The sequence below is a fragment of the Salvelinus fontinalis genome, chromosome 21 (genome assembly GCF_029448725.1).
Source record: "Salvelinus fontinalis isolate EN_2023a chromosome 21, ASM2944872v1, whole genome shotgun sequence".
Lineage (NCBI taxonomy): Eukaryota > Metazoa > Chordata > Actinopteri > Salmoniformes > Salmonidae > Salvelinus > Salvelinus fontinalis.
In genome coordinates, this window is record NC_074685.1 from 6,465,242 (window position 1) to 6,492,581 (window position 27,340).

Sequence of the window (27,340 nt, forward strand, 5' to 3'; positions counted from 1 at the left end):
AGACGTACTGTATCACCCCATACTCCCAGATGTACTGTATCACCCCATACTCTCTGCCTTACTGTATCACCCCGTACTCCCAGACTTACTGTATCACCCCATACTCTTTTTCTTACTGTATCACCCCATACTCTCTGCCTTACTGTATCACCCCATACTCTCTGCCTTCTGTATCACCCCATACTACCAGACTTACTGTATCACCCCATACTCCCAGACTTACTGTATCACCCCATACTCTCTGCCTTACTGTATCACCCCACACTCCCAGACTTACTGTACCACCCAATACTCTCTGCCTTACTGTATCACCCCATACTCCCAGACTTACTGTATCACCCCATACTCCCTGCCTTACTGTATCACCCCATACTCCCAGACTTACTATATCACCCCATACTCCCAGACTTACTGTATCACCCCATACTCTCTGCCTTACTGTATCACCCCATACTCTCTGCCTTACTGTATCACCCCACACTCCCAGACTTACTGTATCACCCAATACTCTCTGCCTTACTGTATCACCCAATACTCTCTGCCTTACTGTATCACCCCATACTCCCAGACTTACTGTATCACCCCATACTCCCAGACTTACTGTATCACCCCATACTCCCAGACTTACTATATCACCCCATACTCCCAGACTTACTGTATCACCCCATACTCTCTGCCTTACTGTATCACCCCATACTCCCAGACTTACTGTATCACCCCATACTCCAAGACTTACTGTATCACCCCATACTCCCAGACCTACTGTATCACCCCATACTCTCTGCCTTACTGTATCACCCCATACTCCCAGACTTACTGTATCACCCCATACTCTCTGCCTTACTGTATCACCCCATACTCCCAGACTTACTGTATCACCCCATACTCCCAGACTTACTGTATCACCCCATACTCTCTGCCTTACTGTATCACCCCATACTCCCATACTTACTGTATCACCCCATGCTCTCTGCCTTACTGTATCACCCCATACTCCCTGCCTTACTGTTTCACCCCATACTCCCAGACGTACTGTATCACCCCATACTCCCAGATGTACTGTATCACCCCATACTCCCAGACTTACTGTATCACCCCATACTCTCTGCCTTACTGTATCACCCCATACTCTCTGCCTTACTGTATCACCCCATACTCTCTGCCTTACTGTATCACCCAATACTCTCTGCCTTACTGTATCACCCCATACTCTCTGCCTTACTGTATCACCCCATACTCTCTGCCTTACTGTATCACCCCATACTCCCAGACTTACTGTATCACCCCATACTCTCTGCCTGACTGTATCACCCCATACTCTCTGCCTTACTGTATCACCCTATACTCCCAGACTTACTGTATCACCCCATACTCTCTGCCTTACTGTATCACCCCATACTCCCAGACTTACTGTATCACCCCATACTCCCAGACTTACTGTATCACCCCATACTCCCAGACTTACTGTATCACCCCATACTCTCTGCCTTACTGTATCACCCCATACTCCCAGACTTACTGTATCACCCCTTACTCCCAGACTTACTGTATCACCCCATACTCCCAGACTTACTGTATCACCCCATACTCCCTGCCTTACTGTATTACCCCATACTCTCTGCCTTACTGTATCACCCCATACTCCTTGCCTTACTGTATCACCCCATACTCCCAGACCTACTGTATCACCCCATACTCTCTGCCTTACTGTATCACCCCATACTCCCAGACTTACTGTATCACCCCATACTCCAAGACTTACTGTATCACCCCATACTCCCTGCCTTATCACCCCATCCTCTCTCTACCTTACTATAGTCTCCAACCTCTCCATCCTCTCTCTACCTTACTGTAGTCTCCAACCTCTCCATCCTCTCTCTACCTTACTGCAGTCTCCAACCTCTCCATCCTCTCTCTACCTTACTGCAGTCTCCAACCTCTCCATCCTCTCTCTACCTTACTGCAGTCTACAATCTCTCCATCCTCTCTCTACCTTACTGTAGTCTCCAATCTCTCCATCCTCTGTCTACCTTACTGCAGTCTCCAACCTCTCCATCCTCTGTCTACCTTACTGCAGTCTCCAACCTCTCCATCCTCTCTCTCCCTTACTGCAGTCTCCAATCTCTCCATCCTCTCTCTCTACCTTACTGTAGTCTCCAATCTCTTCATCCTCTCTCTACCTTACTGCAGTCACCAACCTCTCCATCCTCTCTCTACCTCACTGCAGTCTCCAACCTCTCCATCCTCTGTCTACCTTACTGCAGTCACCAACCTCTCCATCCTCTGTCTACCTTACTGTAGTCTCCAATCTCTCCATCCTCTCTCTACCTTACTGCAGTCACCAACCTCTCCATCCTCTCTACCTTACTGCAGTCACCAACCTCTCCATCCTCTCTACCTTACTGCAGTCTCCAACCTCTCCATCCTCTGTCTACCTTACTGCAGTCACCAACCTCTCCATCCTCTCTCTCTACATTACTGCAGTCTCCAACCTCTCCATCCTCTCTCTACCTTACTGCAGTCACCAACCTCTCCATCCTCTGTCTACCTTACTGCAGTCACCAACCTCTCCATCCTCTCTCTACATTACAGCAGTCACCAACCTCTCCATCCTCTCTACCTTACTGCAGTCTCCAACCTCTCCATCCTCTGTCTACCTTACTGCAGTCACCAACCTCTCTATCCTCTCTCTCTACATTACTGCAGTCTCCAACCTCTCTATCCTCTCTCTACATTACTGCAGTCTCCAACCTCTCCATCCTCTCTCTACATTACAGCAGTCTCCAACCTCTCCATCCTCTCTACCTTACTGCAGTCACCAACCTCTCCATCCTCTCTCTCTACATTACTGCAGTCTCCAACCTCTCCATCCTCTGTCTACCTTACTGCAGTCACCAACCTCTCCATCCTCTCTCTACCTTACTGCAGTCTCCAACCTCTCCATCCTCTCTCTACCTTACTGCAGTCTCCAACCTCTCCATCCTCTCTCTACATTACTGCAGTCTCCAACCTCTCCATCCTCTCTCTACCTTACTGCAGTCTCCAACCTCTCCATCCTCTCTCTCTACATTACTGCAGTCTCCAACCTCTCCATCCTCCCTCTACCTTACTGCAGTCTCCAACCTCTCCATCCTCTCTCTCTACATTACTGCAGTCTCCAACCTCTCCATCCTCTCTACCTTACTGCAGTCTCCAACCTCTCCATCCTCTCTCTCTACCTTACTGCAGTCTCCAACCTCTCCATCCTCTCTCTACATTACTGCAGTCTCCAACCTCTCCATCCTCTCTCTACCTTACTGCAGTCACCAACCTCTCCATCCTCTCTCTCTACATTACTACAGTCTCCAACCTCTCCATCCTCTCTCTACCTTACTGCAGTCTCCAACCTCTCCATCCTCTCTCTACCTTACTGCAGTCACCAACCTCTCCATCCTCTCTCTACCTTACTGCAGTGTCCAACCTCTCCATCCTCTCTCTACTTTACTGCAGTCACCAACCTCTCCATCCTCTCTCTACCTTACTGCAGTCTCCAACCTCTCCATCCTCTCTCTCTACATTACAGCAGTCTCCAACCTCTCCATCCTCTCTACCTTACTGCAGTCACCAACCTCTCCATCCTCTCTCTACCTTACTGCAGTCACCAACCTCTCCATCCTCTGTCTACCTTACTGCAGTCACCAACCTCTCCATCCTCTCTCTACCTTACTATAGTCTTCAACCTCTCTTTATCCTCTCTCTACCTTACTGCAGTCTCCAACCTCTCCATCTTCTCTCTACATTACTGCAGTCTCCAACCTCTCCATCCTCTGTCTACCTTACTGCAGTCACCAACCTCTCCATCCTCTGTCTACCTTACTGCAGTCACCAACCTCTCCATCCTCTCTCTACCTTACTGCAGTCACCAACCTCTCCATCCTCTGTCTACCTTACTGTAGTCTCCAACCTCTCCATCCTCTCTCTACCTTACTGCAGTCACCAACCTCTCCATCCTCTGTCTACCTTACTGTAGTCTCCAACCTCTCCATCCTCTCTCTACCTTACTGCAGTCACCAACCTCTCCATCCTCTCTCTACCTTACTATAGTCTTCAACCTCTCTTTATCCTCTCTCTACCTTACTGCATTCTCCAACCTCTACATCCTCTCTCTACCTTAGCGCAGTCTCCAACCTCTCATCCTCTCTCTACCTTACTGCAGTCTCCAATCTCTCCATCCTCTCTCTACCTTATCTGCAGTTTGCAACATCTCCTTCTTCTTATTGCCTTGCTGTTGTCTGCAGTCTCCTACCTCCCATTATTCTGCCTTACTGCAGTCTCCAAGTCTCCAACCTCCCCTTCTTGTCCCTGCTTCCCTGCCATATTGCAGTCTCCAACCTCCCCTACCTCTTCAACCCTCTCCCTACCTTACAGTCTCCAACTCCATGGCTGATTTAGCCCAATGTCTCCAACATGGTTGGTTAAGTGTCACGTTCCTGACCTATTTATGTTAGTTGTTATGTGTGTTAGTTGGTCAGGACGTGAGGTTGGGTGGGCATTCTATGTTTTCTGTTTCTGTGTTGGTTTTGGGTTGCCTGGTATGGCTCTTAATTAGAGGCAGGTGTTTGGCGTTCCTCTAATTAAGAGTCATATTTAGGTAGGCGTTGTCACAGTGTTCGTTGTGGGTGATTGTCTTCCGTGTCTGTATGTTATTTCGTACCACACGGGACTGTTTCGGTTTATGTAGTCTGTTTTCTATTCGTGCGTTCTTCGTGTCTATGTAAGTTCTCATGTTTAGGTCAGTCTACGTCGTTTGTTATTTTGTATCATTTCAAGTGTAGTTCGTGTTCGTTTTTTGTCTTGTTAATAAATATGTGTTCAAACTTCGCTGCGCCTTGGTTCCCTCAATACTCCTCCTTTTCCGAAGATGGAGAGGAGGAGGATCGCCACTACAGAATCACCCACCATACCAGAGCCAAGCAGCGGAGTAAACGGAGGAAGGGACAGGAAAAGAAGGAGGAATGGACTTGGGACGAGATATTGGACGGAAAGGGTTGCTACACTTGGGAGGAGATCCTGGCTGGTAGGGATCGCCTCCCATGGGAACAGCTGGAGGCACTGAGGAGAGCAGAGGCTACCGGAGAGAGGAACCGGAGCTATGAGGGAACGCGTCTGGCACGGAAGCCCAAAAAGCCCATAAGTAACTCCCAAAAATGTCTTGGGGGGGGGCTAGGAGGTAGTGGGCCAAGGGCAGGTAGGAGACCTGCGCCCACTTCCCAGGCTTACCGTGGAGAGCGGGAGTACGGGCAGGCGCCGTGTTACGCAGTAGAGCGCACGGTGTCTCCTGTACGAGTGCATAGCCCAGTGCGGGTTATTCCACCTCCCCGCACTGGTAGGGCTAGATTGGGTATTGAGCCAGGTGTCATGAGGCCGGCTCAACGCGTCTGGTCTCCAGTGCGTCTCCTCGGGCCGGCATACATGGCACCTGCCTTACGCATGGTTTCCCCGGTTCGCCTACATAGCCCGGTGCGGGTTATTCCACCTCCCCGCACTGGTCGGGCAACCGGGAGTATTCAACCAGGTAAGGTTGGGAAGGCTCAATGCTCAAGAGTGCCAGTAAGCCTCCACGGTCCGGTATTTCCGGCACCACCTCCCCGCCCCAGCCTAGTACCTACAGTGCCTACACTACGCACTAGGCTATCAGTGCGTCTCCTGAGCCCAGTTCCTCCTCCACGCACTCTCTCTGTAGTGCGTGTATCCAGTTCGGTGCCTCCAGTTCCGGCACCACGCACAAAGCCTCCTGTGCGTCTCCAGAGCCCTGAACACACTGTATATTCTCCCCCTACTAATCCTGATGTGCTTGTCCTCAGCCCGGTGTCACCAGTGCCGGTACCTCGCATCAGGTATAGAGTGGGCTTTGAGAATACAGTGTGCCCTGTCCCTGCTCCCCGCACTAGTAGGAAGGTGCTTATCCTTAGCCCGGTGCCTCCAGTTCCGGCACCACGCACCAGATCTACAGTGCGCCGTATCCGGCCAGAGCCATCCGTCTCCCCAGCGCCATCTGAGCCATCCGTCTCCCCAGCGCCATCTGAGCCATCCGTCTCCCCAGCGCCATCTGAGCCATCCGTCTCCCCAGCGCCGTCTGAGCCATCCGTCTGCCATGAGCCTGCAAAGCCGCCCGTCTGCCATGAGCCTGCAAAGCCGCCCGTCTGCCATGAGCCTACAGAGCCGTCCGCCAGACAGGAGCCGCTAGAGCCGCCCGCCAGACAGGAGCCGCTAGAGCCGCCTGCCAGACAGGATCTGCCAGAGCCGCCAGCCAGACAGGATCTGCCAGAGCCGCCAACCAGACAGGATCTGCCAGAGCCGCCAACCAGACAGGATCTGCCAGAGCCGCCAGCGAGCCATGAGCAGCCAGAGCCGCCAGCCCGCCATGAGCGTCGAGAGCCGCCAGCCCGCCATGAGCGTCGAGAGCCGCCAGCCCGCCATGAGCGTCGAGAGCCGCCAGCCCGCCATGAGCGTCGAGAGCCGCCAGCCCGCCATGAGCGTCGAGAGCCGTCAGCCCGCCATGAGCGTCGAGAGCCGTCAGCCCGCCATGAGCGTCCAGTTTCGTCAGTCAGCCATGAGCTGCCCTTCAGCCTTAAACGGCTAGATACCCAGAACTGCCCATCAGTCCGGAGCTGTCTCTCTGTCCGGAGCTGCCTTTCAGTCCGGAGTTGCCCCTCTATCAGTATCTCCCTCTCTATCTTGATCTACCTCTATATTCTTATCTATCCCTCTGTCTTGATCTATCTCTCTGTCCCGGTGCTGTCCCTATCAGTGATGTTATTAAGAGGATTTTGTGGGGGTAAAAGGAGGGTGGACATTCTTAGAGGGAGGAAGCTAGGATGGATTATGGTGGGGTGGGGACCTCGCCCGGAGCCTGAGCCACCACCGTGGTTAGATGCCCACCCAGACCCTCCCCTAGACTTTGTGCTGGTGCGCCCGGAGTTCGCACCTTATGGGGGGGGTAATGTCACGTTCCTGACCTATTTATGTTAGTTGTTATGTGTGTTAGTTGGTCAGGACGTGAGGTTGGGTGGGCATTCTATGTTTTCTGTTTCTGTGTTGGTTTTGGGTTGCCTGGTATGGCTCTTAATTAGAGGCAGGTGTTTGGCGTTCCTCTAATTAAGAGTCATATTTAGGTAGGCGTTGTCACAGTGTTCGTTGTGGGTGATTGTCTTCCGTGTCTGTATGTTATTTCGTACCACACGGGACTGTTTCGGTTTATGTAGTCTGTTTTCTATTCGTGCGTTCTTCGTGTCTATGTAAGTTCTCATGTTTAGGTCAGTCTACGTCGTTTGTTATTTTGTATCATTTCAAGTGTAGTTCGTGTTCGTTTTTCGTCTTGTTAATAAATATGTGTTCAAACTTCGCTGCGCCTTGGTTCCCTCAATACTCCTCCTTTTCCGAAGATGGAGAGGAGGAGGATCGCCACTACATTAAGGCCAATTCTTTAAGGGTCAGGGCTTAAGAGTGGATCCTGGCTCGAAACATGGCTCTGATTTGTTGGGTCACTAGAAAACTTTAAAAACTGTAGGTGGGTCGCAGCAGAGACCCAGTTACAGTTAGGAACCCAAGTTTATAGTGTGGTGTTGCAAGGTGGATGAGTTCTGCAGAGAAATAGGGCTCTGTTTAACTATATCTCTCTCCTGTTCCTCACATTTGGGGCTGTGTGTTTTTTACGAGGGGAAAACCCAACTCATGCTCTCTAAGACAGAAACAGGACAGGTCCCTAATGCACTACAGCTGGCCCCTTCCCAGAGAGAGAGTGTAACGAGAGAGAAAGAAAAAGAGGAGGGAGAGAGAGATACTGAGTAGGAGAGCGAGCAGGCAAGTCTTACTTGCCCAGGAGTATCATTATCATCATCATGATCATCATCATCATCAGAATAGATTTACGCACTTGCAACCTTCTTTTTCCAGGAACAAAATATTCTGTTGCAATCTACTGGCTTCTAAAATACCAGAAAATGAAATCCATGACATAATTCCCACCTGAAACAGTAAGGTCTCTGACAGTGTGGTAGTGATTTATACAGCTCAGAACGTACAGTATATGTGAGCTGCCTCATGCACAGTGGACGTGACATGGCTATAGGGACAGGGGACAGACTGCAGCCCAGCCAACCAGATGGCCTGGCCCAGCCAAACACATGACATCAGACCTGGGCTGGAGCTAAGCAGGAGCTGGTCCCCTCACAGTGTGAGTGAGAAGCTTACTAACTCCCCTGAGGGTCTCTGCTCAGAGTAATGCCAGCTATAAACGCCCCCAACACTCACACAGAGAGAGAGAAAGAGGGAGGTGGGTGTGGAGAGGACAATAAAGTGATGGAGAGAGGGATTGAACGACTGAGAGAGAGACAGGGAAAGAGAAAACGAAAGGTTGGGGAAGAGAGAGAGGGAGCAAGAAGGGGTAAGGGGTAAGGGGGGTCCCAGCTCCTTCATCTATACATGGCCTCAACATTTTGAGAGGAGGTGGGGTGCTGAAATGGAATATATACATTAAACATAATTATGACATTACCGTGTGTCAATAAGGTTAACATGTGTCAGCTGCCCATGTGTGTGTGTGTGTGTGTGTGTGTGTGTGTGTGTGTGTGTGTGTGTGTGTGTGTTTATGCCAAAGAATCTCCAAAGGGAAAAAGGGGGTTGGAGGTGTACATTTGTTGTAAAACAGCACGTTTTAACACAGTTCAGACACCATGCTGTCTAAAAATACAGACCTCCTGGCAGTTAGAGAGAGAGGGTTATTATCCTGACAGACTGACACCACTGGCACTGACACTTCCACTGGTTTATTCTTGATGGCTGACGTCTCTCTTTAGAAATAAAACTCTCTGAGTTGGATTGCCTTTTACAGCCTGTTGCTGTGAGCTGACAGCGTTCTGATTCTGACAACACCATGTTTAGCATTCTCTGTTAACGTTCAGATTCTTGTTCGTTTTTTATTTACTATGGCACAGCATCGAACATCTGACCCCAATCTGACGCCAACGGTTCATCTGGATATCTGACCCCCATCTAACCCTCATCTGACCCCCATGGTTCATCTGGAACATTACTGTACCTTGACTGTTATCTCAGGTGGGGGTATATGTTCCTGTTAAAGGTGTTGTGACCACAGCTCAGCATCTCCCGTCTCTCTGTCTCTGCAGGGAAGGAACCAGAGATCACCACTACTGGACCTGTGACGACCACAGACGCTCGCAGGACAGACACAGCTACAGACAAACCTGATGCCATCTACCACACAGGCAGAACTGACCACACAGTTACAGACCGTATTCACTCAGCCAGAACTGACCACACAGTTACAGACCCAACTCACACAGCCAAAACTGACCTCACAGTTACAAACCCAACTCACACAGCCAGAACTGACCACACATTTACAGACAGAACTCACTCAGCCAGAACTGACCACACCGTTACAGACCCAACTCACACAGCCAGAACTGACCACACAGTTACAAACCCAACTCACACAGCCAGAACTGACCACACATTTACAGACAGAACTCACACAGCCAGAACTGACCTCACAGTTACAGACCCAACTCACACAGTTACAGAGAAACCTCACCCCACAGACAGACCACACCAGACTACAGCAGAGCGAGACAGAAGTCAGCATGCAGGTGGACTACATGAGACAGCTTATACAGGCACAGACAGACATCACACAGCTACTGACAGAACACACACCACCAAACACAAACATCACACCACTGACTACACGACAATAGATAAAGACAGAACTACAGAAGACATAACTACAGGCAGAAAGACAGACTCCTCTGTTGGTACCACTCTGTTCCCTGAGTATGACGTGGATGACTTTGGCCCAGACCTGACCAAGGTAGAGTCAGTCCCAAGCTGGGGTGATACCCTGTTCCCTATGCAGCTGCCCCCTCTCCCCACCACCCACTCCCAGCCCATCCACCCCCACCTCGACATCAACCAGGGGGGAGACCAGGTGGGAGAGGGAGAGACTCAGATAGGCTCAGGCAGAGGGGAGAGCAGTGGGAGTGGGGAGGGGAGCAGTAGTGATGGGGGAAGTGAGGGGAAGGACAGGGTAGTAGTGATTTCTACACAGGGCTTCATGGCCGGGACAGGGATGGGATCAGACCCTTCACGCCCAGGACAACCAGGTTACCCAGGACGTCCAGGGTCGGTCACCCCAGAGCAGGGCCAACCAGGCTGGGACAGAGTGACAGGACAGAAGCCTGCTGTGGTCTACAAGGAGGAGGAGGGCCAGAGCTCTAGAACAACAACCCATAGCATACCAGGAGCCACGGAATCATACAGCGTGGACCAATCATACAGCGTGGAGATCCCTCATGAGGCATCTCCCACCAAACCACCCTTCCACCTCATCATTGTCAACGTGCATGACAAGAACCAAACAGGTGAGAGTTTACTGTTGACTCTAGTAACATGGTGTGGAGATAAACACAATATTGTTTAATGTACTTCACAACCAACCTAACTCTTATCTCAGGACTGCTAAGTAGACGCACTGTAACACCTGTGTTTAGAGGGATTTTCCTCATGATTGTATCACCAAACTATGCAGTGTCTCAGCCCTCTTGTTGTGAAGTGACTTTAATAACTTCTGTTGTGTACTCTAATATTCTGAGTCTCTGTGGGTGACTGTGTGCTGAAGGACTCTGTACTCGCTGTACCCACAGTGGCCTGCTTCTATTGATGCTCTGTAGGCAGACAGAATAGAGAGATCGCATGGAAAGAGAGTATACAGGACACACTGTTAAAGCGTGTGTGTGCCATGGACAGGAAGGAGACAGTGACCACTCTTACCAGGCTACTGCTGGACAACTGTGACCTAAACTGACCTGATACATCTCCATAATATATTCATATCTCCAGATTACCACACAAGACACATTTACGAGGGGTCTCTGAGATCTGTCATGTCAGGAAGCCTTGGCTGCTGTAGGACTTCCGGATCTGTGGGAGCATTTTTAGATTCAGGGCTGACCTCATTTAGCTGCGTGTGTGTGTGAGTGCTTGCAGTCATGCCTTGAGCAAATGTGTGGCTTGACGAGGTTGAGCTCTGGATGCTTTCTAGGTGTTTTAAGTCTTGTTTTGATAGAGAAGTTGTATCATTATCACCCCTGTCCATTTACAAGCAACACCAGTTTACATGCAAACACATCACATTCTGCACAAACAGAATCAGTTGGTCTTAACTTGGTCCTCCAGAGAGAGCGAAAAAGAGAGAAAGACATGCACACACACACACACACACACACACACACACACACACACACACATTTCGTTGGATGGTGTATACCATGTGTATCATGTACATTACGACCAATAAAACTTGAAACTTAAACTTGGAACACACACAACCCGGAGGTCAAATGGCAGAGCCTCTTTTAGATCAATCAGCGATGTAATCATTGTCAACTAATTACTCCCTCCTTCTCCAACCTTCATCCCCCCTAACTCCCTGTCCCCGTGCCTCTCCCCCTTTCCCCTTTGATGTGCGTGAGTCGACCCTGCTCCCCTACCCCCATCCAAGGTATAACATTTATGAATGGCTATTGTTTATTATTAAAGGGGCATATTGTATATTGGATCCAGTAAGCTAGGTAACATTTCACCCAGTAACTCAATAAGAGCTCAGTTATTAAGTGGGTTATAGTCCCACTGTTTCTACATGAGAGGAAATTGAGAAATTGAAATATATAGTATTATGGGTCACACATCCTGTTTCACATATAGTAGATCTTTTTGATTCAGGGTCACAATTGGACACCTCTTTAGGTTGGGAGTGGGTTTTATTAAGATGGGTAAGTCTGACGCATGCACACACACACATTTAAGTAATTTATTAGATGCTCTTATGCAGAGGGACTTACAGGAGCTCAAGGGCATGTCGACAGATTTTTCACCCAGTCGGCTCAGGGATTTGAACCAATGACCTTTAGTTTACTGGCCCAACGCTCTTAACAGCTAGGCCGGATATATATACATACACACACACACATGCACACGCACACAAACACACACACAGATTAAAATGATTTATTTATACCATTTTGTCACGGTTTTTATTTGTCCCCAGAGATATAACTAACCTCAGGTTTAGTGCTGCCTGTCCATATGTGCTTCCCCCTTGCACCCGTTCCCACGATATATGTTCCATGTGTACCATAAAGACCTAATGAAGACACACAAACCTGCCTTGTTCCAGTAATACGTCTGGCTCGGATCGACCCACTCTTTGTGGATGGTATTGCAATGCTGAAACAATTATAATTTATCAGCAATGTGCATGAGGGATTCCCCATGGTGTTTCTGGTAGACCTTAATCTGCAGGATCTGCAAGTCCTGATGCACACACGCACGCACGAACGCACGCACGAATGCACGCACGCACGAACGAACGTATGCACGCACGCACGCACGCACACACACACACACACACACACACACACACTTTTTTGGATCCACAATGTAGATTTCAAAAGGTATACATGGACACTGAAAGATAAAGAAACCTCATTCTTCTCCAAACAGCTAAGCTGCCTCTAACAGCTGAAACAGAGCAGTACCTAGCCAACTGCTTTGCTTAGGTCTGGAGGCCACGTACTGCAAGCCTATGAATGTGGCTGAGACTGCCAAATACAAGTATCACAGTATATCAGAGGCTGTCCAAGCGTGCTACGAGGGGCTGGTATTTTATGTAGCAGTCAAATGAGCAGCTTCTGGAATCAGACCCCCCCCCCCCCCCCCCACCACCACCATGCAAGAAAGCACATCATCATCAACATCATGGGAAATGTCCACAAGGGAGAATTGTTATTGTTTTACTATCCTTGTGGGTCCCCACTAGGATAGAACCAACCCACACACACACACTCTCTGACTTCTCCCTGTGTTGCTCCTGTGTTTCCAGTGGACCACATCCTGCAGATCCTTGGCCAGCCTCTAGGGGGTAATGGAGATTTCCAGTCCCCTCTCATCCCAGCCTTCCCATTCATCCAGACTGAGGCCATCCAGGGCAGCGAGGACTCTGACAGTATCCATCCCATCACTCTCCCCCCAACACTCAGCTTCATCAACGGGAAACACCAGGTCAGATTTACTGTGGTTGTCTGGATTTGTGAGATATATTCAGCCTCTCTTTCAAGGACAATGGAAGTAGAAAAGCAAAGTCAGGATGGGTTGCATAAAGTAACACAACCGGAAAATGAAAATTAATTCATTCATTTAGGTGACTCTGGAGCCAGAGCTGCCGGAGAAGGAGCAGGAGGCGAGAGGAGACCAGTTTGAGACGGCCACACCAGTCCACAGTGAACTGGGAGAAGAGCTGGATCATGACGAGGAGGAGAAGAGCCTCACTCCCTTTGACTATGGAACCATTCATACTGGAGAGACCAGAGAGTCCACTACTACAGACAGAGACACAGACAGAGACACAGACAGAGACACAACTACAGACAGAGACAGAGACACAGACAGAGACACATACAGAGACACAGACAGTCACACAACTTCAGACACAGACAGAGATACAGACAGACACACAACTTCTGACACAGACAGCGATACAGACAGAGACACAGACAGAGACACAGACAGAGACACAGACACATACAGAGACACAGACAGACACACAACTTCAGTCACAGACCGATATACAGACAGAGAGAGGACACAGACAGGAGGAAAGACAGAGAGCTCCAAAGAAACAACCCCTTCTTCCCTACACACATCCCCAGTCTCTTCCCCGGTCTCTTCCCCAGTCTCTTCCCCGGTCTCTTCCCCGGTCTCTTCCCCAGTCTCTTCCCTGGTCTCTTCCCCGGTCTCTTCCCCAGTCTCTTCCCCAGTCTCTTCCCCAGTCTCTTCCCCAGTCTCTTCCCCAGTCTCTTCCCCAGTCTCCTCCCCAGTTTCTTCCCCAGTCTCTTCCTCAGTCTCTTCCTCAGTCTCTTCCCCAGTCTCTTCCTCAGTCTCTTCCTCAGTCTCTTCCCCAGTCTCTTCCTCAGTCTCTTCCTCAGTCTCTTCCTCAGTCTCTTCCCCAGTCTCTTCCCCAGGCTCTTCCTCAGTCTCTTCCCCAGTCTCTTTCCCTGTCTCTTCCCCAGTCTCAGCCTCATCCCCTGGTTCCCCCGATACTTCCCCAGATGGCATCTTTCCCTATGAGGACATGGAGTGGTCGGGCGGCCTTACCCAGGAGGGCTCAGCAGATGCTACCCGGCCCACCCCAGCCTTAGATAGCCAACCAGGTGTGGTCACGGACGAGACAGAGATTGGAGGGGCAGAGAGCGTCACACACGCTTCATCTCACACACACTACACTTACACCAACGACACACAAACTCCCTTACAGACCGAGGTAGGAGACTTTGAGGGGTCTACGTCGACAGAAGAGGAAGGCTCGGCCCAGGATGTGTACCCACCTGAAGACCCCAGATTCACCAGCCCTGGCAGCCCTGGAGCCATTGAGGCTCCCCTGGTGGGGCCTGGGGTGGAGGGACAGGTGACTGTTACACCCGAACCGGGAGCCAGACCAGGAGCCAGACCAGCCCAGGCAGGAGGGACAGTAGGAGACCGCACTGCACATCACATAGACTCTTCTACACAGCACACAGACTACCCCCTCCAGCCTACCACGCAGGATAAAGATCTCTCGACTCATACTAAGGATCAGACCAGATACCCACCTACACATGGGAAGGACCAAACCACCCAGCATCCAACAGACGATAGGGATCACTCCACATACACTAAGGATCATACCAAATACCCCACTACACAAACCACCCAGCATCCAACAGACGATAGGGATCACTCCACATACACTAAGGATCATACCAAATACCCCACTACACAAACCACCCAGCATCCAACAGACGATAGGGATCACTCCACATACACTAAGGATCATACCAAATACCCCACTACACAAACCACCCAGCATCCAACACACGATAGGGATCACTCCACATACACTAAGGATCATACCAAATACCCCACTACACAAACCACCCAGCATCCAACACACGATAGAGATCACCCCACACACACTAAGGATCATACCAAATACCCCACTACACAAACCACCCAGCATCCAACACACGATAGAGATCACCCCACACACACTAAAGAGCAAACCAAACAACCCTCTCACCCTAGATTCCCCACCACCCACCACCAGGAGCAAACCAGCCTCTCTACCACAGATCAGAAGACCACACAGCACTTGAACCTGACACACACACCCCCTGCACACCCCTCCACTCCACCTCCCACCCGCCCCTCCACTCCACCTCCTGCACACCCCTCCACTCCACCTCCCACCCACTCCTCCACTCCACCTCCTGCACACTCCTCCACTCCACCTCCCACCCGCCCCTCCACTCCATCTTCTGCACACCCCTCCACTCCACCTCCCACCCGCCCCTCCACTCCACCTCCTGCCCACCCCTCCACTTCATCTCCCACCCTCCCCTCCACTCCACCTCCTGCCCACCCCTCCACTTCATCTCCCACCCTCCCCTCCACTCCACCTCCCGCCCGCCCCTCCACTCCACCTCCCACCCGCCCCTCCACTCCACCTCCTGCCCACCCCTCCACTTCATCTCCCACCCTCCCCTCCACTCCACCTCCTGCCCACCCCTCCACTTCATTTCCCACCCACCCCTCCACTCCACCTCCTGCCCGCCCCTCCACTTCATTTCCAACCCACCCCTCCACTCCACCTCCTGCCCGCCCCTCCCGCCCCATCCCTGACTGGGCCCTGACCACCCAGACCCTCCTGCCTGACGGGGAGGAGTTTGTGGATTATGACCATGTGAATGGTTCTCCTCTGCTGGAGGCCAGTCCCCCTGTTCCTGAGGAACCCCAATCCACCTATCAGCCTGAAACAGGAACTGACTACTACATCGAGGCCCAGACCGTCGATGTTAGACGTAGGTGTAAATCTCAGAGCCTATTCAATGTTTAACGATGGGTGTATGACGTCATCATGGCCATTAGTTGTTGTTGAATGTTGATGATAATAATGTTATTGATGATGATAATAATGTTATTGATGATGATAATAATGTTATTGATGATGATAATAATGTTATTGATGATGATAATAATGTTATTGATGATGATAATAATGTTATTGATGATAATAATGCTATTAATGATGATAATAATATTATTGATGATGATAATAATGTTATTGATGATAATGCTATTAATGATGATAATAATATTATTGATGATGATAATAATGTTATTAATGATGATAATAATGTTATTGATGATGATGATAATGTTCTTGATGATAATAATGTTATTGATGATGATGATGATGATACTGTTATTGATGGTAATAATGTTTTTGATGATGATAATAATGTTCTTGATGATAATACTAATGTTATTAATGATGATAATAATGATATTGATGATGATGATAATGTTATTGATGATGATAATGTTATTAATGATGATAATAATGTTATTGATGATGATAATAATGATATTGATGATGATGATAATGTTATTGATGATGATAATAATGTTATTGATGATGATAATAATGTTATTAATGATGATAATAATGTTCTTGATGATGATAATAATGTTATTAATGATGATAATAATGTTCTTGATGATAATAATGTTATTGATGATGATAATAATGTTATTGATGATGATAATAATGTTATTAATGATGATAATAATGTTCTTGATGATGATAATAATGTTATTAATGATGATAATAATGTTATTGATGATGATAATAATGTTATTGATGATGATAATGTTATTGATGATGATAATAATGTTATTAATGATGATAATAATGTTCTTGATGATAATAACGTTATTGATGATGATAATAATGTTCTTGATGATAATAATAATGTTATTGATGATGATGATGATGATGATAATGTTATTGATGATGATGATGATAATGTTCTTGATGATAATAATAATGTTATTGATGATGATAATAATGTTCTTGATGATAATAATAATGTTATTGATGATGATGATGATGATGATGATGATGATGATGATGATAATGTTATTGATGATGATGATAATAATGTTCTTGATGACAATGATGATGATGATGCTGATGATGATGACAATGGTAGCGATGACGATGTTAACTTTGCGATGATGCTAATGATAACTGTTGTGATGATGATGATATGTGTGTGTCTGTCTCAGCTCTGCGGCAGTGCACGATAAATGTGTGTCTGAACAAAGCATCTTGCTACCAGAGAGGCAACGAAAGCATCTGTGTGTGTGCACCTGGATACACCGGACAGCGTTGCGAGACAGGTACACGCACACACACACACACACACACACACACAAACACACACACACACACACAGTTATATTATATTCTATGTCATTTGTGTAGATGTTGATGAGTGCCAATCCAACCCGTGTGCTAATGGAGCCACCTGTATGGACGGAGTCAACTCCTTCAGCTGTGTGTGTCTACCCAGCTACACAGGACAGCTCTGTGAACAAGGTAACACACACACCAGTGCAGCTGCTTTAAAACCCTAATCAAAGCTTTTACAAAAAGAGGCAGCCTTTCAAGACAACTCACAGTTCTGTCCAAAAGTGGTAAATGGTTCTCGTGGAACTGCCAGCTCTTGGTCGTATTTAGTCAGTAAACAGACTCCATTCTCTGGATCAGGCTGAGAACACCATTGTCCAAGGTTGACTACAGCTGTGTATAGGGTGCATCACACACACAGGCACATTCACACACATACACACACACACACACACACACACACACACACACACACACACACACACACAGTGAGTCATGTCTATGCTCCCTGGATATCCCCTAATGCTGGGCGTTGGCTGCACACTAGATTAGTTCCAGCTCCATCCCCAGTACTGTTACTTTTACTCAGCACATATACTGTACATACATGCATACACCCAATAACATGTGCATTCACCCTCGTACTGTATCTGTAACAGTACATACAAAAATATCATGCTAAACAAACACACTGACAGCCACACCTGGAGAGACACAGCTGTGTTCTGATGCTAGTGGGCCAGAGGAGAGAGAGCAAGGACAGAATCAGTCCATTATTTTATTAGAAAGATGTTGCAGCTGTGGTGAACTGGATCAATGCAGGCGGTACTAACCACTGGCATGGACCAAACCAACTCTTTATCCAATACAGCGCTGATCGTTGACAAGTTTGTGTATGTTTGTGTTTGTGTGTGTGTGTGTGTGTGAGCATGTGTGTATGTAAGCGTGTGTGTGTGTGAGCATCTGTGTGTGTGTGTGTAGCCAGTGACAGGGGTATGATAAGTTAATAAAGCTGATCTGAAGCTCGCTGATGATAGACGCACCCTGAGGCCTTGATTAAAAGTCATTTCATTGTCAATTGCACTCAAGGTCCAACTGAAACTTCCTCCTTTATTTAACCCATCCCCTCTGAATCTGAGAGGGCGTTACCTGCCTTGCTCACGGGCAGAAATACAGATTTTTCACCTTGTTGGCTCAGGGATTTCAACTGGTCAACCTTTCGGTTACTGGCCCAGTGCTCTAACCGCTTGGCCACCTGCCGGCCCATAACCCCCCACCTGACACACATCACAGACATGCTCAGTCTACCAGTCTTGCTTTAACCCTTTATAATGTTTGCATGTTTCTCTAGACATTATAAATGATGATGTAACAAACACCTGCCCGTTCAGCCTGTACGATATGAATAACACTGGTCATTTGCCTTGAAACGAACTTAGCAACAAGACCCACGGGAAACACGCAAAACAGACCCGAGAAGGGATTTTTGCTGTCACGTTCTGACCTTTATTTCCTTTGTTTTGTCTTTATTTAGTATGGTCAGGGCGTGAGTTGGGGTGGGCAGTCTATGTTTGTTTATCTATGTTTTTCTATTTCTGTGTTTGGCCTGATATGGTTCTCAATCAGAGACAGGTGTTAGTCATTGTCTCTGATTGGGAACCATATTTAGGTAGCCTGTTTTGTGTTGGGTGTTGTGGGTGGTTGTCTTCAGTCTTCGTGTGTCTGCACCAGATAGAACTGTTTCGGTTTTGTTTATGTTCACCTTTATTGTTTTGTATTTCTTAGTGTTCAGTTTATGTTTAATAATAATAATAATAAACGTGATGGACACTTACCACGCTGCACCTTGGTCCTCTTCTTCTCCTCCAGACGACAACCGTTACATTTGCAGATTGGCATTCGTCGTATCAAGTGTCTCATCATTAAATTATGTCAACACATGATGTGTTGCTTTTCATAACATATTGAACCCATTCAACATTCTACAGTAGAACACTCAGAATAAACTTCAAGAAGAATGGAACTACTCTAAACAACTATTCAGAATTCTAATTCTATGACAACAGCTCATCCAAGCCAGCAGCATGCCGGATCACGGTTTTCTGACATAGCATTGTGGACCCACTAACATACACAAATCTTGCAAAGTCCCAAAACTACAAAGAGGGTTCAGTATGGAGCTACAGTCCCTTAATGATGTAATACATGCTCTGCTATTCTCCACTTACACAGGTGGATCAATGTGGGTGAATGCATGTGAGGGTGTGTGTGTGTTTGGCCTAGAGAACAGGGGAACTTGTGAGGGTTTCCAAAGCGGATAATGAGCTCAAACTGTGAGTCTGTGAGCTCATTCAGTCAGGGACCTTTTTAAACCAGCTGGAGCTCTTTCTCTTTTACAGTCCACCCTTCGTTTTAGTTTCTCTCTCTAACGCTCTCACTCTGTTTCTCTCTCTTCTCCTCTAATTTGGTGCAATTTGTTTCATCTCTGTGGATATTGTTAGCCATTGATTCATCTGTTAATCATTGATTCCTCTCTCTCCCACAGACACGGAGGTGTGTGAGTATGGCTGGCAGAAGTTCGAGAGCCATTGTTATAAGTACATCACCCACCGTCGGACATGGGATGCTGCCGAGAGAGAGTGTCGTGTCCAAGGAGCCCACCTAGCCAGTGTCCTGTCACAGGAGGAGCAGCTGTATGTCAACCGTAAGTCCCACCTCCCTTAGGTTGTCATTAGTCACAGGTAACAGGTCCAGGTTAGGGTGAGAGGTCAGACGGTAGAGAGTATGGAGCGTAGAGATATTGTGTGTCATATGTATCACTCAGGACTCCATAATGAAACTGTTTTGATGAGTCTGCACAACAAACTGTAAAAGACTGATGTTTGTGCAACATGCAGCTCAGGCTGTGGTAACAACATGACAACAGTTTTCCTAACTAGTTTATTGGGGACAGTTCAGAGTAGGGGGGACTCAGGTCATACCCTAGGGCTGCTTACTTACTGTACAGTAAGTATCCCCTCTGATTTGGTCTGTATCATTCATACACACACCGCAAACTACCCACTGGGCACAAACGTCAGCTCAACGTCTAGTTTTTATTTACATTTGGAGTTGTCAGGTAACGTGAATTCAGCGTAAAATCAACACATTTCACCATGTCATTGGTTTTAAAAGTTGGGTGACAAAAATATCTAATCAGTTTTCCACATGGATTCAACATCATCACATAAAATCTTTGGTTGAAATGACGTGTAAACAACGTTGATTCAACCAGAAAGGGGGAAAGAAGGAGAGATCGGCAGTGTTTTGGGGCTTAGAAAGCAGCCTTTGGGAACAGGAAGCTGGTGATTCACACATCTTAAAATGTATTTGTGATTTGCTGTTGTAGAGTTAGACAGATGCAGTCCTAACTGTTGTCTCTCACCCCCAGGTCTGGGCCATGACTACCAGTGGATCGGTCTGAACGACAAGATGTTTGAGAGAGACTTCCGCTGGACAGACGGCAGCGTCATGGTAAAACAGGAGAAAATCCCCTGATAAGATTCACTACATGGTCAAAAGTATGTGGACACCCCTTCAGATGAGTGGATTCGGCTATATCAGCCACACCCGTTGCTGACAGGTGAATAACATCCAGCACACAGCCATGCAATCTACATAGACAAACATTGGCAATAGAATGGCCCGTACTGAAGAGCTCAGTAACTTTCAGTGTGGCACCGTCATAGGATGCCACCTTTCCAACGAGTCAGTTCATCAAATTTCTGCCCTGCTAGAGCTGCTCTGGACAACTGTAAGTGCTGTTAATGTGAAGTGGAAACGTCGCAAAGTGGTTGGCCACACAAGCTGACAGAACGGGACTACCGAGAGTTGAAACGCGTAGCGTGTAAAAATTGTCTGTCCTCGGTTGCAACACTCACTACCGAGTTCCAAACTGCCTTTGGAAGCAACGTCAGCACAATAACTGTTCGTTGGGAGCTTCATGAAATGGGTTGCCATGGCCGAGCAGCCACACACAAGCCTAAGATCACCATGTGCAATGCCAAGCGTTGGCTGGAGTGGTGTAAAGGTCGCCATTGGACTCTGGAGCAGTGGAATCACGCTTCACCATCTGACAGTCCGACGGACGAATCTGGGTTTGGCGGATTCCAGGAGAAAGTTACCTGCCCGAATGCAGAGTGCCAACTGTAAAGTTTGGTGGAGGAGGAATAATGGTCTGGGGCTGTGTTTCATGGTTCGGGCTAGGTGCTTCCAACTTTGTAGCAACAGTTTGTGGAAGAACTTGACTGGCTTGCACAGAGCTCTAACCTCAACACTATCGAACACCTTTGGGATGAATTGGAACGCCGACGGCCTAATCGACCAACATCAGTGCCCGACCTCATTAATGCTCTTGTGGCTGAATGGAAGGAAGTACCCACAGCAATATTCCAACATCTAGTGGAAAGCCTTCCCAGAAGAGTGGAGGCTGTTATAGCAGCAAAGGGGGGACCAACTCCATATTAATGCCCATGATTTTGGAATGAGACGTTCGACGAGCAGGTGTCCACATAGTTTTGGCCATGTAGTGTATGATATGATGTGATATGATATGGGTGTTACAAATGGTTTTAAGACACAAACACACACACACACACACATACTACGCAGAGAATGTCTAGCTGTTTTCTCTGTATGAAGTATGAGCTGAGATATGGAGTAAGGACAGTGTGTGTGTGTGTTTGTGTGTGTGTGTGTTTGCTACGCACACAAGAGAGAGACACAGATGATACTGTTGAAACAATGTTGTTTTTTAACGGCGTTATCGCTCAGTACTGCAAGACACAACCTTGTTCAGTTCTAAGTGTACATGTGTGTGTTTGAGTTAACATGCATTGATGCATAGCTGTAGCCGTTTGGACCAGGGACACTGCAACAAAAAAATCCTAAAGAAGAGAAGGGGGAGGCGGGGAAAATTGGGCAGAATTCCCCCTGTCCCAATGCCAGAGGGTGGTGCTGGTGGTCCGTGGTTAGCTAAACATCTGGTTCAGTTTCACAGTAGAGATTACAGGTCTGGCTCACTGAGATGGAGCAATAGCGCCCCCGTGTGACCTCTTTGTGTAATACAGCCACATGCTAACTCCACCTCAGCACTATTCTGTCACAGTAGGAGTCTCCACTGGGTTCTTTCCTCTAGAGGCTGTTTGTAAGTAAAGCTTCTGACAGCTTACAGAAAAGCAGGGTTAACAAAGGAAACTTGTTTATAAACCAATAGGCTTGTTAAAAAGTACTGGCATCTGGTTCCTATAGTGGCTAGTGATGAATGAGATAGGTAAAGAAGTTACAATGAGATTCCTCCCTGTGTTATACAGTGACTACCTTATAGGTCAGGTATACTGTGAATGATGATCTTATACAGTAAGGGCTGTGTGAGCTATCAGGGTAACTGTGGAGCTGCTAATGAATATGACTGTAGTAAAAAGGTCTAAACTTTTGGGATGATGAAAGTGTGTGATTGTTTGTTTGCAGCAATATGAGCACTGGCGTCCCAACCAGCCAGACAGTTTCTTCCAGTCTGGAGAGGACTGTGTGGTGATGATCTGGCATGAGGGAGGACAGTGGAACGATGTACCCTGCAACTACCACCTCACCTTCACCTGCAAGAAGGGCACAGGTAACACAAACACAAATGGGGAAATTCCAGTTCAATTCCAGTCAATTCAGAAAGTAAACCAAATTTCAATTTTTCTCGTTGAAAAACGTTGAAGAGAATTGGCATGGGTCCTCAGATCCTCAAAAGGTTTTACAGCTGCTCCATCGAGAGCATCCTGACTGGTTGCATCACTGCCTGGTATGGCAACTGCTCGGCCTCCGACCGCAAGGCACGACAGAGGGTAGTGCGTACGGCCCAGTACATCTTCGGGGCAAAGCTTCCTGCCATCCAGGACCGCTATACCAGGCGGTGTCAGAGGAAGGCCCTAAAAATTGTCAAAGACTCCAGGCACCCTAGTATAGACTGTTCTCTCTGCTACCGCACGGCAAGCGGTACCAGAGCACCAAGTCTAGGTCCAAGAGGCTTCTAAACAGCTTCTACCCCCAAGCCATAAGACTCCTGAACAGCTAATCAAATGGCTACTCAGACATGCCCTCTCACACTCACACACACACACACACACACACACACACACACACACACACACACACACACACACACACACACCTTAACCCTGTCCTCTCTCCTCCCTCCAGTCTCTTGCAGCCAGCCCCCATTAGTGAAAGATGCCTGTGTGTTTGGTTCTATGAAGCCTCGTTATGAGATCAACACTCTGGTTCGTTACCACTGTAAAAACGGCTTCATACAGAGACATGTCCCTACCATCCGCTGCCGTGACAATGGCCAATGGGACAGCCCCAAGATCACCTGTATGAGCCGTGAGTACCTTCCATTTCCGCTGTCTCAATGACAACCGGAACTGACTACCAACTAATCAGGGCCTTGATGCAACGACATTAACGATCTCTGTTTTTGTTTTTTCAGCCGCTACCTACCAGAAGGCTTTCGTTTCTAGGCAACGTACCGATAATCACAAACATAACCAGAAACAGAACAATCACAACAATCAAAACCAGCACCAATACAACTATCGAAACCAACAATACAACAATTAAAACAACCAAGACCAACAGAAGAATACAACCAGCAACGTCAGGGCAGCCGTAACCAGCAGCAACAGAGCCAGAGAGAGATGAGACATCAACACTAATCTGATCTCTGGTCAGTCCTTAAAAGTGCAGATAAGGTTGCAAAATTCCAGGAACTTTCCCAAAATTCCAAAGTTTTCCAGAAATCCTGGTTGGAGGATTCTGAATTTCCTGCTTATTCCCTCCTGATTCCAAGACTCTTCCAACTGGGATTTCTGGAATTGTGAGTAATGTACTAATCCCAGACCAAGTCAGATCGGATCCAAGGGGCTAGCTAGGGCCAGACCCATTGACATACATTCAGAACTATTTATAAATATGTATAGCTATGGCTCTGGATAGGGCCATGTGGTATTTCACAAGGCATAATCATAATCAGCCAGCTAACTCTGATCAACTCTGATATAACACAGGTTTAATAAACATTGTTACATAGAGTATTGAGTCCATTTCAAATTCAACTAGGACAAATTAAGTTTCAGAATATTTTTGAAGTTAGTTGGCTAACTTGATCTTGATCTTGCTTAGTGAAATCCACCCCAGATCACGTCTGATTCTTCCTACAACAACACACAGTGCCTTAATGGTTAACACAGCAACAGGGTCCATCTCTAGAACAGGAGAGCTTTTCTATGCCTGCTCAAGAGGGACACATCTCAATCCAATGCTTTCTGAAAATGTCCACTTTATCCTGATAAATAATCCACTGAAAAGACATATAAAATATATCATTATCTCACTACTAGAATGTCTGCCTGTGCCCTGGTGACAAGTTTGCAATTATTCCAGTGAAAGAGACCCTAGTTTCTTATTTGGAATAATGAGCATTCACATAATCACATCAGCAATTTATGAAGGTATATATGAATCATTCCATATTTTCTGCTCACAGAATGGAAGATAGAAGTTGATTGTTCTCATATACAACCCCCCCCCCCCTTCAGAACAGCTTCAATTAATCTGGGCATGGACTCTACAAGGTGTTGAAAGCGTTCCATGCTGGTCCATGTTGACTCCAATGCTTCCCACAGTTGTGTCAAGTTGGCTAATGTCCTTTGGGTGGTGGACCATTATTGATAAATACGGAAAACTGTTGAGTGTTAAAAACCCAGCAGCGTTGAAGTTCTTGACACAAACCAGTGCTCCTACTACCATACCCTGTTCAAAGGCACTTAAATCTTTTGTCTTGCCCATTCATCCACTGAATGACACACATACACAATCCATGCCTCAAGGCTTAAAAATCCTTCTTTAACCTTCTCCCCTTCATCTACACTGATTTAAGGGGATTTAACAGGTGACATCAATAAGGGACCATAGCTTTCACCTGGATTTACCTGGTCAGTCTATGTCATGGAAAGAGCAGGTGTTCTTAGTGTTTTGTATACTCAGTGTAGACTTGATTCAATATTGTGCATACAGACAAGGCAGTATGTAATGTGAATTCATTTTATGTAAAAAAATAAATAAAAAAGGAGCCACATGTTTATCACCATCTTTGGTCAATTAAAAAGTCACTATGAAGTGCAATCATTGTTCATGACAAGTGACTGTTAACATATGGAGCATAGAACTGATATCTGTGACAGTCACCTCCTGCGTATTAAAAAACATCAGTAATACCTTCATCTTAAAGATAATGTTTTTAAAAGGGAGTGTTTACAAAAAAAGTATTCTTATACAAACAGTATGTATACAATGATAAAGAGGGAAAATATAGAGTATAATGAATGTCAGGTATGTGGGTGAATGTGTGCTGTGGCTAGAGACCTGACTCATAAGATAGAGGATAAAAGTTATATATGAAGACATATCCATTTAATTTATTGTATATGTTACACCATTGAATGGACTGTGATACTGTTAAAGGTCATGAGAACTGAAGGGATTTTTACAACAATGACTTCTTTTGCTGCTTACAGAAATCTGTCTTGTTGTACGTTGCAGAGAAAGACCCTAACCTTACATTATGTCTCCTTTCAGTTCTTTATGTTGCACACGACCTGTTTAGTAAAGTTAAACAATCCAGATATCTGAGCTGTTACCGTGCTGGGCAGGGGGTTGACCTGTACCCGAGAATCACCCCAAACTGCTCTCAACAGAACCAACTTTGAGAAACATTCAGGTGTTCCCCTGCTCAGACAATGCATGCATCAACCAATGGATGCGTGCCAGATCATTGACTGTGCCGTTAGGCGCCAGATTGCTGTAACATATGAATTTGTTGGCTGATACGTAAAATACCTATCCAGGCACATCTAAGCAGAGTAACACAACCTCAAAGACACTTGAACTATGACCTTTTAGAAATACAAATTATTTCTTTTTACGTAAGGAACATTATTGGTCCCCAAAAAATAGCTCAAATACTTTTCAGTATATCCTGTTACTATCGTCTGTAAAATATCTGTATAAATCAATTGCTCCTGATTAAGCATGAACAACAGTACAAAGAGGAGACTGTATTGAACGTTTATCGGCTAATATCGCTGTTCCTCAGTTAGAGGATTCTGCTGCATTTGTCTTCTTTGTTTACTGCTTTCATACATTCTGTTTGCTCTGTTTTATCATCCATGTCTGTTTCTACCCAGAGAGTGTTGGGGATACTGTATCGGAGGAGGCAGTGGGAATGTGATTTATCAGAGAATCCTTTTCTGTTTTTATGTTTATGTTTATGTTGTGTATGTCGCCAAAGACCCACTAATAATGTACCTATACACCATCCTCTGCTCCATCGCAACTTCTGCTGTGTGTGCAATAAAAATATTATAACGGATTTCATCCTTGTGTATCAATGTTCTCTCGCTTCATATCTCAATGCAGAAGATTAGTCATTACATGCACTGGAGCGTGTTGAAAATTATACAAATATTGTCTTTACCTGCAATAAGTATTGATTACCAACAGAGGGAGACACTGTACTTTATTTTAGAGAGGGGATACATTCTAATGTATAATGCTTAAAGAGTGATGATATACTCTCATAATGTGAATGAACAAATAAGTGACTGAAGTGAGTGAATGAGTCTATCTTTCCTGTCTGTCTGTCAGTCCAGCCCTGCTGTATGTCCTGGCAACAGCTGAAGGCTGGGTGGGGGACATGAAAATAGCCCTTTGCTCTGGAAACCAGCATGAAAATATGAAACGCCGCCAGCAAACCAACCACCCTCATGACGTCATCCAGCTTCTAAAACAATCTGCTACTTTGAAAGAAATTTTTCAGTAACAAGATCAAGGAACAGAACAGGAATACCACGAAAAGACACCTGTATACTTCTGTAATTCCTCAAACTGGCAGGAAAACACTTATGC

At 46.8% G+C, this 27,340-nt stretch overlaps 1 protein-coding gene across 1 annotated transcript in view; it reads left to right on the top strand.

Annotated features, from left to right (window-relative positions):
* LOC129819138 (versican core protein-like) overlaps positions 1 to 26,804 on the top strand; it is a 49,776-nt gene extending 22,972 nt beyond the window's left edge. The window contains exons 7-17 of the mRNA XM_055875699.1: positions 9,168 to 10,421; positions 12,941 to 13,119; positions 13,259 to 15,460; positions 15,674 to 15,953; positions 17,224 to 17,337; positions 17,423 to 17,536; positions 19,893 to 20,051; positions 20,778 to 20,860; positions 22,856 to 23,000; positions 23,576 to 23,758; positions 23,865 to 26,804. Coding sequence (XP_055731674.1) covers positions 9,168 to 10,421; positions 12,941 to 13,119; positions 13,259 to 15,460; positions 15,674 to 15,953; positions 17,224 to 17,337; positions 17,423 to 17,536; positions 19,893 to 20,051; positions 20,778 to 20,860; positions 22,856 to 23,000; positions 23,576 to 23,758; positions 23,865 to 23,995 — 4,844 coding nt within the window. The 3' untranslated portion in view covers positions 23,996 to 26,804. The remainder of the gene's footprint in view (positions 1 to 9,167; positions 10,422 to 12,940; positions 13,120 to 13,258; positions 15,461 to 15,673; positions 15,954 to 17,223; positions 17,338 to 17,422; positions 17,537 to 19,892; positions 20,052 to 20,777; positions 20,861 to 22,855; positions 23,001 to 23,575; positions 23,759 to 23,864) is intronic.
* Positions 26,805 to 27,340: the final 536 nt, after the last annotated feature.